This window comes from Triticum aestivum, chromosome 7A (assembly GCF_018294505.1).
Source record: "Triticum aestivum cultivar Chinese Spring chromosome 7A, IWGSC CS RefSeq v2.1, whole genome shotgun sequence".
Lineage (NCBI taxonomy): Eukaryota > Viridiplantae > Streptophyta > Magnoliopsida > Poales > Poaceae > Triticum > Triticum aestivum.
The window spans coordinates 542,569,324-542,584,291 of NC_057812.1; the positions used below are offsets into that span (position 1 = coordinate 542,569,324).

Consider the following 14,968-nt stretch of genomic DNA (forward strand, 5'->3'; position numbering starts at 1 on the left):
AATGGAAAGAGAAGGAATCAAAAGAGGCAAAGAAACCGCAAAATGGAGGTGATCCTAGAGGCAACCAATATAGCACCCTATTTGTTCTGCTTATATAAAACATGCCAATAACAAACGACAAAAAACACATGAAAATTGCCAGAAAAAACAAAAATAGAGGTCGAACAAAAATGGCCTAACAGAAACCGTCCGACAACTAGACATCGCGACGACATGTGATGTGCGCGACAAAAGAGAAGCGGGGACAAATTTGCGCAAAAGATTACAACAAATAAATTGAACGGGCCATAACTTAGATAAGACATTGTTAAAATCTGAATGAAATTGTCTCGCAAAAAAATCTTCATGAAATTTAGCAAATCTGATTTCAAAACTGTACAAATATTTTTAAAATGTTTATGAATTTTAGAAAAGATTTTTTCTGAAAGTGCTCACAAAAAATAGTAAATTTTATTAAGTATCCACCCACTTCAAAAAGTGCCTCACATGCAAGATCATGAATTATAAAAAAATCTGAAGTGGAAGAATAAAAGCGAGACAACAAGAAGTGAGATGCGAAATGTATGTGCGATAGAAACCAATAGCCTTGTCGAATTGTTACAACGCAGTTAGAAAAGACAAAAGCAACAATGAAAAACAGGCTGGCCCGTGCAACGCGCGGCCGGACCAAAAAAAAACAAGCAACGATCGAGTGACAGCTATGTGCGCGAGCGACGTGGGACACACCGGCGGGATGCAAATCAACCCTGAACGATAATTACAGCAGAATAGATCTAACGGTTAAAAACTTAAATGTGACATACTTAAAAAACATCTAGATGCGTCTTAGCAATTCCGGTTTTTTATTGGCCTTCTTGTTCACTTTGGGTAATTCGGGTTATCGGGATACCATGGGTACAGGCCCGAGTTTCCTGAGTAAAATTCGGGCTTCCAAAACTGCTACCCGATTTACTGCTCGGGTTTTGGTTGTAGTTTACTATTGGCCGTGGCCGAGAGCATTCAAACATTATTCTGCTTGTTGCCTTGGCTTTAATAAAAGTTGGGACGGGGGAAACCCCTTTGATTCGAAAAAATCCTACATGCCAATTTCCTTAAGGTCATCATGTATAGCTTTATTTTTTGTACCTCGATTTTCTTCCATGCTTTCTAGTTAAAACAGCTGTAGAGGACTTTTGGTGTATGATCAATCATATCCTCTAATCGGGTCAAAAAAAATCATATCCTCTAACTAAATTTTCGTTTAACTTAAATGGCTGAGATTTATTTATGCATGTGTTTTCTTTCAAAAGTGAGCAATGTACGCTACTTTTTGGAAGAAACAAAAAGATTGGTTCTGGAGGAGTCAGAGTTGTACTTCCTCCGTTCCATATTACTTGTCCCTGATTTAGTACAACTTTGTGCTAAATCAGCGACAAGTAATATGGAACGGAGGGAGTAACTATCACAGTCGGATGCTGGCGCCCTGATGGTTGGAAGTTGATAGTTGAGGCCCACTTTATTAACTAATTTAAGCAGATTAGAGTTTGGGGAAACTTCCTCTATCCTCATCTACAGGGCGATATTGGATAGCAAATCAAGTACTGTTTCCACGACATACTGTTCCAATGAGGCCAGTTTTTTAAAATTTCAAAATTCGTCAAAATTCATATTTTTACATTTCAAAAAAATCTGGAAAGAATAATAATGCACAAATTTGTAAATTTTCAGGACGAAATACGTTCAAATGAGGGCTGTGCAAAAAAGATAAATCTAGGACTTTTTAACACACGATACTATTTATCCACACAGGCCATAAATTTATCTTTTTTGTACAGATCGCATTTTAAGGCATTCCATCCTGAAATTTTACACATATGCGCATACCATCCTTGTTTACTTGTACAAAAAATTTCAGATTGTTTTGAAACTGGAAATTTTAAATTTTGAAATTTTCAAGAAAAACGGGCCTCCATGGAGGCCGAGAGCCAAAACGCCTCACTCATACTGTAGTGCATATTTATAACCATGCACAGATACCGTCAAAAGCAACTACTCCCTCTGTATCGAAATATATGTCGTTGAAGTAACTGTAGTTCAACTTCTCCAGCGACGTATATTTCAGTACGGAGGGAGTACATAGACATTGCCAGGATCCTTCATGTCTGGCCAAGAGAGACCTCTTCCGGATACGAGCAAATGAAGCGGATCTTCACATGCTCAAGTCCTGAGTATTCACACGCCACGCCCACACGTAACACTGGGCAACAATCTCAACTGTTGAACTCCAAGAGAAGACGCTCTCCGGTCTTGACAGGTCGGCCGGTGCCCCTCTGTCCACAGTCAACGCCTCGTCCACGCTGGGATATCATGGCGGTGTTGCCGTTATTTATTTACATCACGACAACACTGCCATGTGACACTGACACAACACCACAACTTAATTTGGTCTGACCATTGTGGAGAACGGCCACCGTTGATCCGCGAACATTTTTACATACAGAAAACAACTGACGGGTTCACCCGCGATTACAAAACCGAACCAAGCGACATGCGTAGGGTAAATGCAAAACTCGTAATTACCCAGCACATATCCGGGTGGGGAAGCAGATCTTCTTGGAAGCCGGTTAATATTTCCAGTCCAGTTTGTTTCCCACAAGCATGCGCGACCACACACACTTACAAAGCGTTCGACACCAGTCGTTGTTCATCGCGATTCTATAATCACTTGTAGTAATGGACACCGCCATTTTTACAATCGTCACAACTGCCCAGTAAAACATCCTTGGAGCTATTCTCAAGACCGCTGCCCCTAGAACCAGGCCAGGCAGTTAGTCTTCAGCCTTTGGCATTCATCAATCAAAAAAAAAAAGAGTCTTCAACCTTTTAGCCTAACTAATAGCTCCCTCGATCGATGACTTCAGCCTTTGAACCTCGGCCAAGAGGGAAGAGTTCATCTCACAGGCATCCTTCAAGATCTCAATCCTCCGGCCAACTTCATCGCCGTACTGCGAATCCCGTGGGACGCCTTGCAGAACGAGACCCTGGAGCATAGCCTGTCGGACGGAATTTTTTTTTTCCAAAACACCAGAGGATGAGGAATGATTAGAAAATTCTATATGTCAGCAGCAGCACAAGGAGTTCACGTTGTTGAAAACTCAAGGGGGAAAGTTACCTCGTGGTGCTGCTTCTGGGAGTAGCACCGGAGGAGCGACTTGACCATCTTGTTGCGCACTTTGACGGAAGCACCACACCGGAAAATGAAACCAGACAGATGATGCTTCGCTAGTGTGAACGACATGGAATCCCTCCGGGCAGCCTTGTCCAGGATACCAGATGTCCATGATTTGGCGTAAGACTCCAAGATTCCTTCGTCATCCTACAAATGAAATTCATAAATATGAAAGGTCAAGCCATCACTTCTTATCAGACATCTAATAATTAGCACAAAAACAGCAACGAATCATGTGCTCTTTGCATGGTCTGTGTTGTGCAATGAGCAAGCACTAGACGAGTTAAAAGTAAATGATGAAAACGAATTCATAGGCCGGAAGAGAATCATAAAAGGAACCAATGAAACGATACCTCAAGAGGCTCCAAGTATCCTTTAACGTCACCAATGCATTTGTCTAGTGGAGGCAACAGTTCAAGCACATAAGCAGTAGACAATGCATTCCAGGCTGCCAGCCGAACCGTAGTCTCAACACTTCTATGCAAATAAATGGCCACTTGCCGACCAAAAATAACATCTCCATATGAGACAGCTGCAAATTGATCTACAACACTCTCCACAAAAGTAGTGTAGCTCTCATGAATTTTCTCTTTGAATCTGAGAATTTCGTGAGTGCTAGTTACTTTTACTTCTTCAGCAGTGGCCATAGATCCTACAACCTCATCATTATTAGCAGAGTGAGATCTATAATATTTCTGACATAACATGTCCAGATGCTGGCCATACAATTCTTGCAAAGCCTCAAAAACATCCTTGCTTCTATCTTCTTGAAGCAAGTCCATGTTAGTGCGGACAGAGGCAGAAAGTGCATGCATTTTCCAAACCAAAGGAACATCAAGAGATGGGGCAGCTGAAACAGCTTCCAGACCCAATAAAAAGATAAGACCAGCTCTTGAAACGTCAGCATCATCACTGCAGCAGATTGAACTTAGAATCCAATGCACAGGAAGAGGCAGTCTCTGGTGTGCCCACTCTAGAACTAACGTGCTGCAGGGGGGATTTATAACTTCTGTTAACTCCATTTCCTCTTGAATCGTCTCCAACATTTCTGGTACTTTTGGCTTATTTATGGCACTGTTGTTTCTTGCATGTTTGTCTGGATTCTTCTTCTTGATGGCCAACCATCTGGATCTGAAATGTGAATTTAGCACACTGCTAAAATGCTGATACTCATCCTCAGTTATGTCCCACTCAAAAGTTTTTGGTAATTTCATTTGAGAAGCCAGACAATGTATGGAAGATTTGAGACATTTCAGAACTGAAGGTTGGAAGAGGATATCAAAGGCTCTCTCCAAGGTAGAGATCTGGCCAGGTCCGGCAATCAAAGATACACCAAGGACAGGACTGATTCTCTCTGAAGCGTTGGCGAATGGATTAGTTAAATTATCCGAGTTTGCACCTTTACTGAGGGTAACAAGGCCTTCTGGCGCAGCATAGATAATTTTTATCAACTCTAGGACCAACTGTGAATCCAGTTGTGCAAGTAGGCATTTCAGAGACCAAAACCCACCCCCGCACGTCCCCCAGCCAAACCCAACACCAGGAGCTAGTCCTCCTCTACCAAACATCTCTATGTTCTTTAATACAGGCCACTGTGAGGAAATCAATGGCAACAGCGAAGTTAGAAAGTTCAACAAGTCATTATGCCATAAACTGGAAATGCCTTCTTGTAATATCTTGCCAGCTAGCCCTGCTTTAGATTCTTTGAGATGCTCAGAACTATTTGTTGTCGCTCTCTGGATCACTCTGTCAACAGAACAGGTTAGCTGCACTAATCTTTGAAGGCAACTTGTGGAAGATAGTGATGCATCAACATCACCCCAGCATCTCAGATGACAAAGCCCCTGCACCAACGATACACCACGGGACGGCAGCTGCTCCTCATGCCCGACAACTTCAGTGCACGAGAAGCTGAAAAACCCGTTAGTAATTATCCCCAGGCCAATTTTGGGGACAAAGTCCGGTATCCAAGGCAAGCAGTAACTTCTACTATCAGGAGTGCCCTCTGGTGATATTCTTTCCAATGTCGAATTAAGCATGCCTAGTACAGAAGAAATCAACAAAACCAGGCAGCTTTGCTCCAGTGTATGTGTTGTATTCTCACTCTGCCCATTGATCAGTGAACACAAGTAGGGAATATCACTTAGATGTAACCAAGACAGCGCCGAATTTATCATTGGAACTACATGACTCCAAGACCACATCTCACCATAACTGCCAGGAACTCCCATATCTTGCTTGCCAAACTGCTCCGCTGAATGAAGAAGCGGCAGCCTTTGTGCCAGAGCTCCTAATACAAGAAACGACTCTCTTGCAATTGAACTAAACTCAGAAAGAACATTGTGTTCACTTAGATTCTGGAACACTGGAGGGCTGAGCCACAGGCATAGAACAGGAAAGAAATCTGTGAAGTGTGATATGCAAAATCCATAAGAAATACAGGTTCTCCAAAACCGCAGTTGCTCGACCATCATTGCTGAACTCAACTTGCATTGTTCCTTTCCAGGTTTTATCCAATCCTTAAGGGTATAAGCCGGTAAGTACCACTGCCACATTGCCTGATGAAAAACTCCATTGTTCACAAAATTCAAGCATGTTTGTCTGTTGTATTTGGATAAAACCTAGCAAAAGGAACAAATGACTTTAGATGATAACAAAGAGACCTTCTGTTTGACAAATATAGAAGCTATAGTTAAAAAAGTGATTGTCGCATTTTAGTATGAGCAGTCTCAACAAAGAATAGCTTTTAATATGCTCATAGTGTTTATCACCTAATCTTAACAACGGGACAATCATATTAATAAGCAACTCAAAGGAAGATTGAAGATCCACCAAATAGTTTCTGCGTCAGTACATGCATTGTGGAAGGGGGGGTTGATTGGTTGACATAAGTTGCAAGGGCAATACTAAAACAATACAATTCCTATGTATTCAGATCTCAGAAGCTGCAAACAAAGAGGAGACCTCAAGATGAGATTGTTGGTTGTTAGTTGACACTAGTCAATGTGTACGTGCAATGCACGTTAATTTAGAAGTATATTAAGTGCATGCGGATATTAAGTAGGATATTATTTACATGTTATTATGTGATTAGCACTATTTTTGGCATGAAATTAACTGCACGCTAAACGTGTTGAGCGCTCGACATAGAAGCAGTCTAGGTCGTTAGATTGACATGATTTGATGGCCGAGATTAATTGGATCTGCCCCTTTGGGTCTTTTTGTATTGGTATAGATTAAAAAGTATTAACTCATTCAAGAATCAGTTATGACAAGTGACGAATGAGCCTTTAATTTTGAGTTTTGAGATCACTGATACAAGGTGTTAAAACACTTACATCCAACAGGACACCACTTTTGAGTTCAACTAACAATAGACAATTAAGCAACAAAATCAGAATAGATTACTGGGAGAAGCATAAGTAGATCTAGTTATAGATCAATGAAAAGCAAGGATGATCAATAATGAAATACTACACTACCAACAAAATGCAGCTTCAGGTGTTAACCAATATGAACATAAAAACACGATATGCCAATATACGATGACAGATATTTATCATGTTACCCTATAATATGAGATTGCCTTAGCAGCAAAGATACCTTCAACAAAGTAACCCCTCTGATCATTGACGAGTGAATTTCCTTTGATCCTTGCCTGTCCAACAGCTTGACAACACATTGAACAAGCTTTGTACAATTCAAGATGGCATCAGCAGATTGCGGAGAGTGTCTGGCTAATGCCACAAGAATTGAAACGAGATAATCTTTTTGAATTTGAGGCGGGTCCATCTGAATCAACAAAGAGGTACAGCCTGAATTTAAGATCCTTAATCATGCTCACCAGTTTCCACAATAAAACTAAAAGATTGACAAAATCAAATCAAATAATTTGTTCAATTATCTGAAAAACAGAGCTTTGTAGCTTAGTAATAGAAGTGCAATACAAAGTCATCTCTATGAAAGAAACAATCCAGGCAGCACATGCATGACCCAAAAATTGTTCCAAAAGGTAATATATGCTATTGGATGGTAGGAAAGAATAATGTTCAGATGTTTGAGTTAGTACTATTGCACACCTACAACTGCCACGTGGCATACAGTTCTTAGAATAGAAAGGATATTTATATTATTCAAAGGGTAAACAAGTTAATACTAGTGGAACAGGAGGCGCTGTGCTAGAGGCATATAATTGATATTTTAATAGAATATACTCCCTCCGTCCCAGTACAAAGTTGAGACACTTATTTTGGGACGGAGGGAGTACATAACAAGTATTACTATACAAGACTGAACAAACTTTGGAGGGGGGCGGGAGGCCTGTTACTAATAGACAACACAGTTCTTTGCAAATAATTTGGAGCAAATGCTTTTGTTATTCTAGTGAAATAAAAGAAGGCACAAAGCTCTATGTCTGGCTGAAAGTCTGTATGGTTGTAAAAGAAACACGCTGGACAAGAAAACTCAAAAGGTAAAGATTGACCTCCAAAAGGGAGCAGATACGCGGTAGGATTCCCATTCTAATAAGACCAGCAGCAACGTCCTGTCCAGACACAATAACATCATCTTGAATGGTGTGTTTCTCGTCACTTTCTTCTTCTTCTTCATCTTCACCATAGTGTGGAAGTATATTGGATGGTTTTGTGTTGTATTTCCAAAAACCCCCTTCAAGAAAACCTCCATCCACGTCAGGTTTGCTACGAAAAACAGGAGCTGTGCAGATATCTTCCGTCTTATTTATTAATTTCTGCACGTGCGGGAGATCAGCTATATAAGACTCAAATTTGTAATAAAAAAAGAATAGACTGTTAAGGGAGTTACCTCTGAAAAATCAAAATATGACTCATTCATGTCATAGCTCAACATAACATTAATAACTTTAGCGCAAGTCAAAACTACAGACTCATGGTTATCATCCAATGCCATCCTGCAAATGTGTCAGTTAGCGACAAGGTGGTAAAACAAAATATAGAAACAAAAAAGATATATGGCATGACAAGGTATCAAATTGATGCCTTTTGACTTACAGAAATACCATGCAAAATATCTAGGTACTGCTGGTTGTGTTAGGTTCTTCTATGATTTCCAGAATTTGGTTATGAGACTTAATATGACTACAGTAGTTAACAACCTCGTAAAAATAATATACCAATAAAACGTCTAAGTGCAAACAGAAAATATGAATGGGGAGGGAGGAGTATAAGAGCATCCGCACCCCAGCGCCTATAAATTTGATGTGCTACAGTGGACATTTCTGTCTTCTCTTTCCACTCACCTTTCTTAGCTCTTTAGCCACATCCCTTAGCACACCATCTATAGGTGCTAAGGAGTCCAATACTTATTCAAATATAAATCTATTTTGCTTAACATTGGGTGCTATTGCTAAGCTTTTTAACCTTAGCACCTACCCTCACATGCACTAGCACCAGCGCTAGCCAATTTCTATTACTATTACTATTAGCATCCAGGGATGTGGATGCTCTAATAAGGTTAGGGGATAAATACATTAATATCATCTTGTAAATCACTGATAGTTTATGGATGAGATCACTTTAAACTATTACTAAAAGCTTTTTAACCTTAGCACCTACCCTCACATGCACTAGCACCAGTGCTAGCCAATTTCTATTACTATTAGCATCCAGGGATGTGGATGCTCTAATAAGGTTAGGGGATAAATACATTAATATCATCTTGTAAATCACTGATAGTTTATGGATGAGATCACTTTAAACTATTACTAACACTTACTACTCTCTAATATGACAACTAAAAATACGATTGTTTGAAGCATGCATTTTCAGGCATAGATGCAGCTATTTAAAATGTCTTGAAGGAAACTAAGCACATCTCTGTGGTACATGTTACGTTTGCTTGACTATACTTGATAGGATCGTGTAGTACATGTATGCTCAGTGGCTCTCCCCACTATGATGAACTAAATAACATTGTATGGCAACAATAAGCAAATCTAAAATGAAGTTATCAGCTCAGAAATAAGTACCTTAGAGAAAGAACCAACTCTGGTTCGGGGCCAAGGGCATAGGCCCAAACTGCTTGCCAATCATAAGCTTTCTCGGCATAATTAGCTCCTTCCACATTATCAGCTAGATCCATCTTATGCAGGTTGTGCAATGCCCTATTCAGAACAGAAGCGAGAAGCTGCAGTCCTAGTACACGCTGTCCAGGAACCTATAGTTTGAACAGTAAAGCTGAATTACATAGTGTTTCTACATATTTCTGGGTCACACTTCAAGAATTGAGGCAAAACTATGAAGGACTTCTTCATAAACTGAGATTTGTGAATTCATTGAAGCAGGAAACACTGAATACCATCCCTACACGCCCACCCCTGCAGGTGGTCTCAAGCAATCTGAATATGAGTTATGTTACAACCCCTATCTTTTACTTTGTCTGTTTTATATACCGATGATTAAAAATTACCACTTTACTAGCAAGTGATTCTGGAGAAACAAATTAATGGAATAGCCTCACCGATCAGTCTAGCATAATAGCCAGTATGCCATTTCATGACAAATGCATGCAACCTAAGTAGTAAAAGTTGAAGTTTAACAACCTATCCAGTTGGATGTGGAATGCATGCAGATCTTGCATTTGCAAATTTAGCAAGACCTACCAAGCTTGGACAAAAATTTATTAAAATATGTACCACACAATCAATTGTGCATAACATGAACCCTGCAAAATTCAAGAAGAAATCCATATATGTTCCGATGTTCATGTTGCTCGAATTTGACACTGAATACAGCTAAACACTAAGTCTGTTTTGCCCATCCACCATGTGGTAAAGTTTTTAGAACAAACCATGCTCCTGGTAAGTGCCAACGCCTCATTGATTGTGTAACCAACAGCAGCAGGGTCTCCCTCTGTTCGTAGGAAGTCACGCTCAGCTACGCTTTCTCCATGGGTCTTCTTGCCTACAAGCAGAAAAGGCAAGCTGTGATGCCACCCCAAGAAGCTAAACTCAGAGATGGCAAAGAAGGAAGAAATTTACCATCTGATTGCTCCTGAGAAGATTGAAATCCCAGAATATCTCCATCTAATGCAAACCTACACGACCTGATCCGCTCCACTCTCTCACTCCATGCCTTCCAAGAGTGTGCACTCTGCTCACCAGCAGTCAAATGCTCGCCTGGAATAGCCTTTGCAGTCTTCCTTGGCCCTGAAGTTTGCCTACTTTTATCCTTACCCTCATCTTTCTTGCCACCAGACTTCTCCCTCACCCGACGCCTCAATACCTCCACTAGAGCTGGATCCATCCTATTCAAAATATCTGCCTGCGCCTCCGCTATCTCCTCTGCCGACATCCCTGCCAGCCTCGCTGTGTTCTCTGCGTTAATCTCTGCTGCGATCGATGGCGCCCCATCATCGAGCTGCATACCCTCTCCTCGCAATTCAGCAACCCCAGCCCCACCTTTCATCGATCCATTCTCTGCATTAATCAGCTTCTTTGACAGCACATCAGAAACCAAACCCGTCGGGCCCAATGCTTCCCTACCATTTCCGCTGTCCACCTCCATGCCATCTCCCCCCAATCCCCTCTCCCCCACCTGACCAACTACATTTGTAACCTCAACCACATGATCAATTTTCTTTGTGTTGTCTTTCTTCGCCTGCCTCCGCTTGGGGGGCACATCGTCAGCAACGAACTCTCGCCACCTGCTGAAATCCATGCCCTTCTTCTCTTTCCTCCTCACAGGCCCGGCCACCACAGCCGCGGGCTGGTAGTCCATGTCGTCCACATCCATCCCGTAGTCCTCCTCCTCTTCCTCCCCTTTCTTCTTGTCGGCACCCTTCGCCACCGGTTTCCAGTGCTGCACAAGAGCAGTTAATCAGTCGTAAAGCACAAGCCAGCACTAAATGAAGAGGAGAGGAGCGGGTTGGCGGGTTCAGGGCTGGGCTAGGGTTTGAGGGAGGGGCGACGGCGGCGGCTTACGGGGCCATGGGAGCGGTGGCGGGCGACGGGGAAGGGGAGGGCGGTGGGGCGCGGGGCGGAGGAGGGCGCGGCGGCGGAGAAGCCCTTCTCGACGATGGCGCCGACGAGGTGGGCCGGTGAGGCCACCGTCGCTGCCGCGGCGGCGGCGGCGGGAGGCGGCGCCGGGTCGAAGGGCTCCTCCACGACCTTGCGGCGCGGCGGGAGAGCGCCCGGCTGGTGCCTCCGCTTCGTCGCGTCTTCCATTGGCGGCCTGGTGAGCGGAGCGCGGCCTTGGTAGTCGGCAAGGGAGGGTTTAAGGGGAGGGAGGAGCCAAGGAGGGAACGAGGGGATTCACTCTGGTTGGTTTCTTTCCTTCTTTCTGTTTGCAATCCGATCGCCCGATGAGCTCTTTGGTCGTGCCAGCTCTTGTACAATGTATTTTTTTGAGGGAAACTATGAGAGCTTTCATTCAACAAAAGCGTTTTTGGGGCAATCTGCTAGGAGACTGCTAACCAAAAACGAAGGAGTAGAAACCAGACAAACGTCGGTCACCGTGAGTGTGCAAGCAATGGGCCGGTAGATTGGCTCGGTACCCGTGAGTGTGCAAGCAAATGGGCCGGCAGATTGGCTGATCTTATTACATGTTGAACTATAAAAATATCAAAAATAAGGAAAGCTCTCCAATTTCATCTAGGATCGGAGCCACAACAGAGCGATCTGTATGGCGAGAATTCCAAAGATTCACCAATGCCAAGCAGTTTGTTTCCATCGTCACTTGTGTAAGACCTCGAAGATTGGCGAAGATGACACCTGCTCGGAGAGCCAGCGTCTCCATAATCAACGGATCCGTCACCCCCGCGTGTGGTTTGCACCACGAACCAATAAGCCGAGTGGCCGAACGCGCTACACCTCCTGCTCCACCTGTACCTGATATGTGGTCAATTGCTCCATCACAGTTGATTTTAATCATCTCATTCTCAGGTGGTCGCCAACCATGACCCGGCAGCGTCGAAGCAAACTGCCTAGGTATTTCTAGTAGAGACAAATCCTCCCGGATCTTCCTAACCACGTTCCGTGAATTGAGTTGTTCTTGATCATGAACCACACGATTTCTGGAATGCCAATTGGCCCACATAACTGTAACCATTTTCGCTCGTTCTTCATCCGAAAACCTGCTATCACATACAATATCTCGCGACCAAGTGTCCGGATGTAGTCGAGGAAGGCGGAAGTCGAACAACGCTTCAGCTTCCCTCCAGTAGTTTCTTGCATGGCTGCAGTGTATAAGCGCATGCATCAAGTCTTCTTTCTTTGCAAGACAAACGTTACAGAGGTCTATTTCCTTTAAGTGTTTGTACTTCATAGTTTCTTCAACTGGTAGAATTTGCCGCAGCATACGCCACCAGAACACCCGTACTTTGGGTATCACCTTGAGCTTCCACAAAGAATTCCATAGCTGTCGTTCGGTCTGTGAAGTGCCGATATCCGCCCCTTCCTCTCGAGCTAAACGCTCTTTGCGAGTCACAAGAGCACGGTACGCTGTTTTGACAGAGTAAATCCCCGTTGAGTCAAGAGCCCATGCCTGGAAATCCTCTCCACCCCCATTGCGCAATGGTATGTTCAGAATGGCCTCCACGTCAGGAGCCAGAAAGTTCCCACGCACCAAATCTTGGCGCCATGTCCAAGTCTCCATATTGATCAATTCATCTACAGTTTGGAGTGTTGTACTTGCTGGTTTGACCATAGGAATCATTGTAGAAGAGCCTGGTATCCACCTGTCTTCCCAGATTGAAATAGTAGAACCATTACCAACCCTTTTGATTAATCCCAATTTCAGTGCTTCTCTCCCGGCCACAATAGCCCTCCAGATAGGAGAAGCGGTCTTTAGGATAGTAGTTGTCATGAAATCTGAATCCGGAAAATATCTGCTCTTCATAACGCGAGAGCAGAGAGACTCAGGATGAACCATAAATCTCCAGGCATGCTTCCCTAGTAAGGCAATATTAAAAGCTTCAAATTCTCGGAAGCCCATACCTCCAGATTCCTTCGGAGATGCCAATTTCTTCCATGAGATCCAATGCATAGATCGCCTGTCGATATTGCTGCTCCAAAAATACCGCGCCATGCAGGAGGTGATCTTCTTACACACCTTCTTTGTCAAGCGAAAGCAAGACATGCTGAAGGTGGGGATGGATTGAACTACGGACTTGAGTAACGCCTCACGCCCTGCACACGCAAACTCCCTCTCGGAATAGCCAAACATCTTACTTTTTGCCCGATCAAAAATATGTTCAAAAGTATCACTTGTGATCCTTCCAACAGCTGTTGGGAGTCCGAGGTACCTGTCACTGAATGCCTCAACAAGAATGCCAAGGCGTTGTTTCAGTTCAAGCCTTCTATCTGCTGGAGTATTTGGGGTAAAGTACACCGCACTCTTATCCTTATTAACACACTGTCCTGAACAAGCTGCGTATATATTCAAAATCTCATTTAGCCTGTCCGCACTATCTCCCTTTGCACTGATGAAATTAAGACAGTCATCAGCAAAAAGAAGGCGATTTATCCATGGTGATCTGCTTGAAGCTCTCACGCCTCTTTCCACAAAAGAACCATAATACTTGAGTAGGGAAGTTAAGCCTTCAGCACAAATCAGGAATAGAAACGGGGAGACCGGATCTCCTTGCCGAAACCCCCTTAAGGGTGTGAAGAATGGCAAAAGCTCCCCATTTACTCTAACTGCAAATCTGACATAAGTTACATATTTCATGATCAGTTTGACAAAGTTGATGCTAAAACCCAGCTTTAACATGATTGCTTCGAGGTAGTGCCACTCCACCCGGTCGTAGGCTTTCATCATATCAAGCTTTACCGCACACAAGTAATTTTTACCGCTTTTTCTTCTCCTCATTGTGTGTACACTTTCAAAAGCCACTAGGACGTTATCAGTGATAAGGCGTCCCGGCACAAATGCACTTTGTTCCTCACCAATAATCATATCCATCCACTCTTTCAACCTATTTGTAATCATCTTAATAGCAATCTTATATGCTACAGGACAAAGAGCAATGGGGCGATGTTGAGAAATCTGTTGTGGGTGTCTCACCTTAGGTATGAGAGTAATAGAAGTGTCGTTAAAACCCAAAGGTAGCTCCCCTCCATGCAAGAAATCCAGAATGGCTGGGACCAGGTCATCTTTGATCAAACTCCAATGACGTTGGAAAAATCCCGCCGTGAAACCATCCACACCCGGCGCCTTGGAAGGCGCCATCTGGAAAAGAGCCGCACGAACCTCTTCAGGAGTGTAAGGTTTATTGATTGCATCATTCATCTCCAGAGAAACCTTCGCAGGTACAAACTGCAGCAGTGCTGACATGTCACTATATCCTTGGGAGAGGTACAGGTCCTGATAGAAAGACTGTATCTCTTCTTTGTTATCCTCTTCAGTACTGCATATGGTGCCGTCACGGCGCCGAATGCCCGAAATACGATTCACCCTTCTTCGTATAGTGGCCTGCGACTGAAAGTACTTTGTACTACGATCTCCATCACGCAGCCAAGGAACGCGAGAACGCTGCCGCATCCACATTTCCTCAAGTTTTAAAGCCTCACGCAATTTCTGCACCGTAGCTTTTTCCTCCTCTGACGGACCCCTGCCTACAGACAAAGACCGCAACCTCTTAAGCTTCTGTTGAAGATTTTTGATGTTCTTTGCAAGGCATCTAAATTCCCTTGCTCCCCACGTCCCTAGCTCCGATTGGAGTTTGGTAAGTGTGTTTGCAATACTAGAAAGCCCTGTTCCACAGCAGTGCCGACGCCACGCCTCG

At 43.3% G+C, this 14,968-nt stretch overlaps 1 protein-coding gene across 1 annotated transcript; it reads right to left on the minus strand.

Annotated features, from left to right (window-relative positions):
* Positions 1-2,555: 2,555 nt before the first annotated feature.
* LOC123148060 (transcriptional elongation regulator MINIYO) lies at positions 2,556-11,543 on the minus strand. The gene is made up of 10 exons (XM_044567420.1): positions 11,166-11,543; positions 10,224-11,043; positions 10,034-10,146; positions 9,213-9,400; positions 8,030-8,135; positions 7,692-7,955; positions 6,812-7,000; positions 3,562-5,829; positions 3,152-3,355; positions 2,556-3,032 (listed from the first exon to the last, which is right to left on the minus strand). Exons 1-10 carry the CDS (start codon positions 11,406-11,408, stop codon positions 2,868-2,870), a joined length of 4,560 nt encoding a protein of 1,519 aa, XP_044423355.1. The 5' UTR covers positions 11,409-11,543; the 3' UTR covers positions 2,556-2,867.
* Between the last annotated feature and the right edge of the window lie 3,425 nt (positions 11,544-14,968).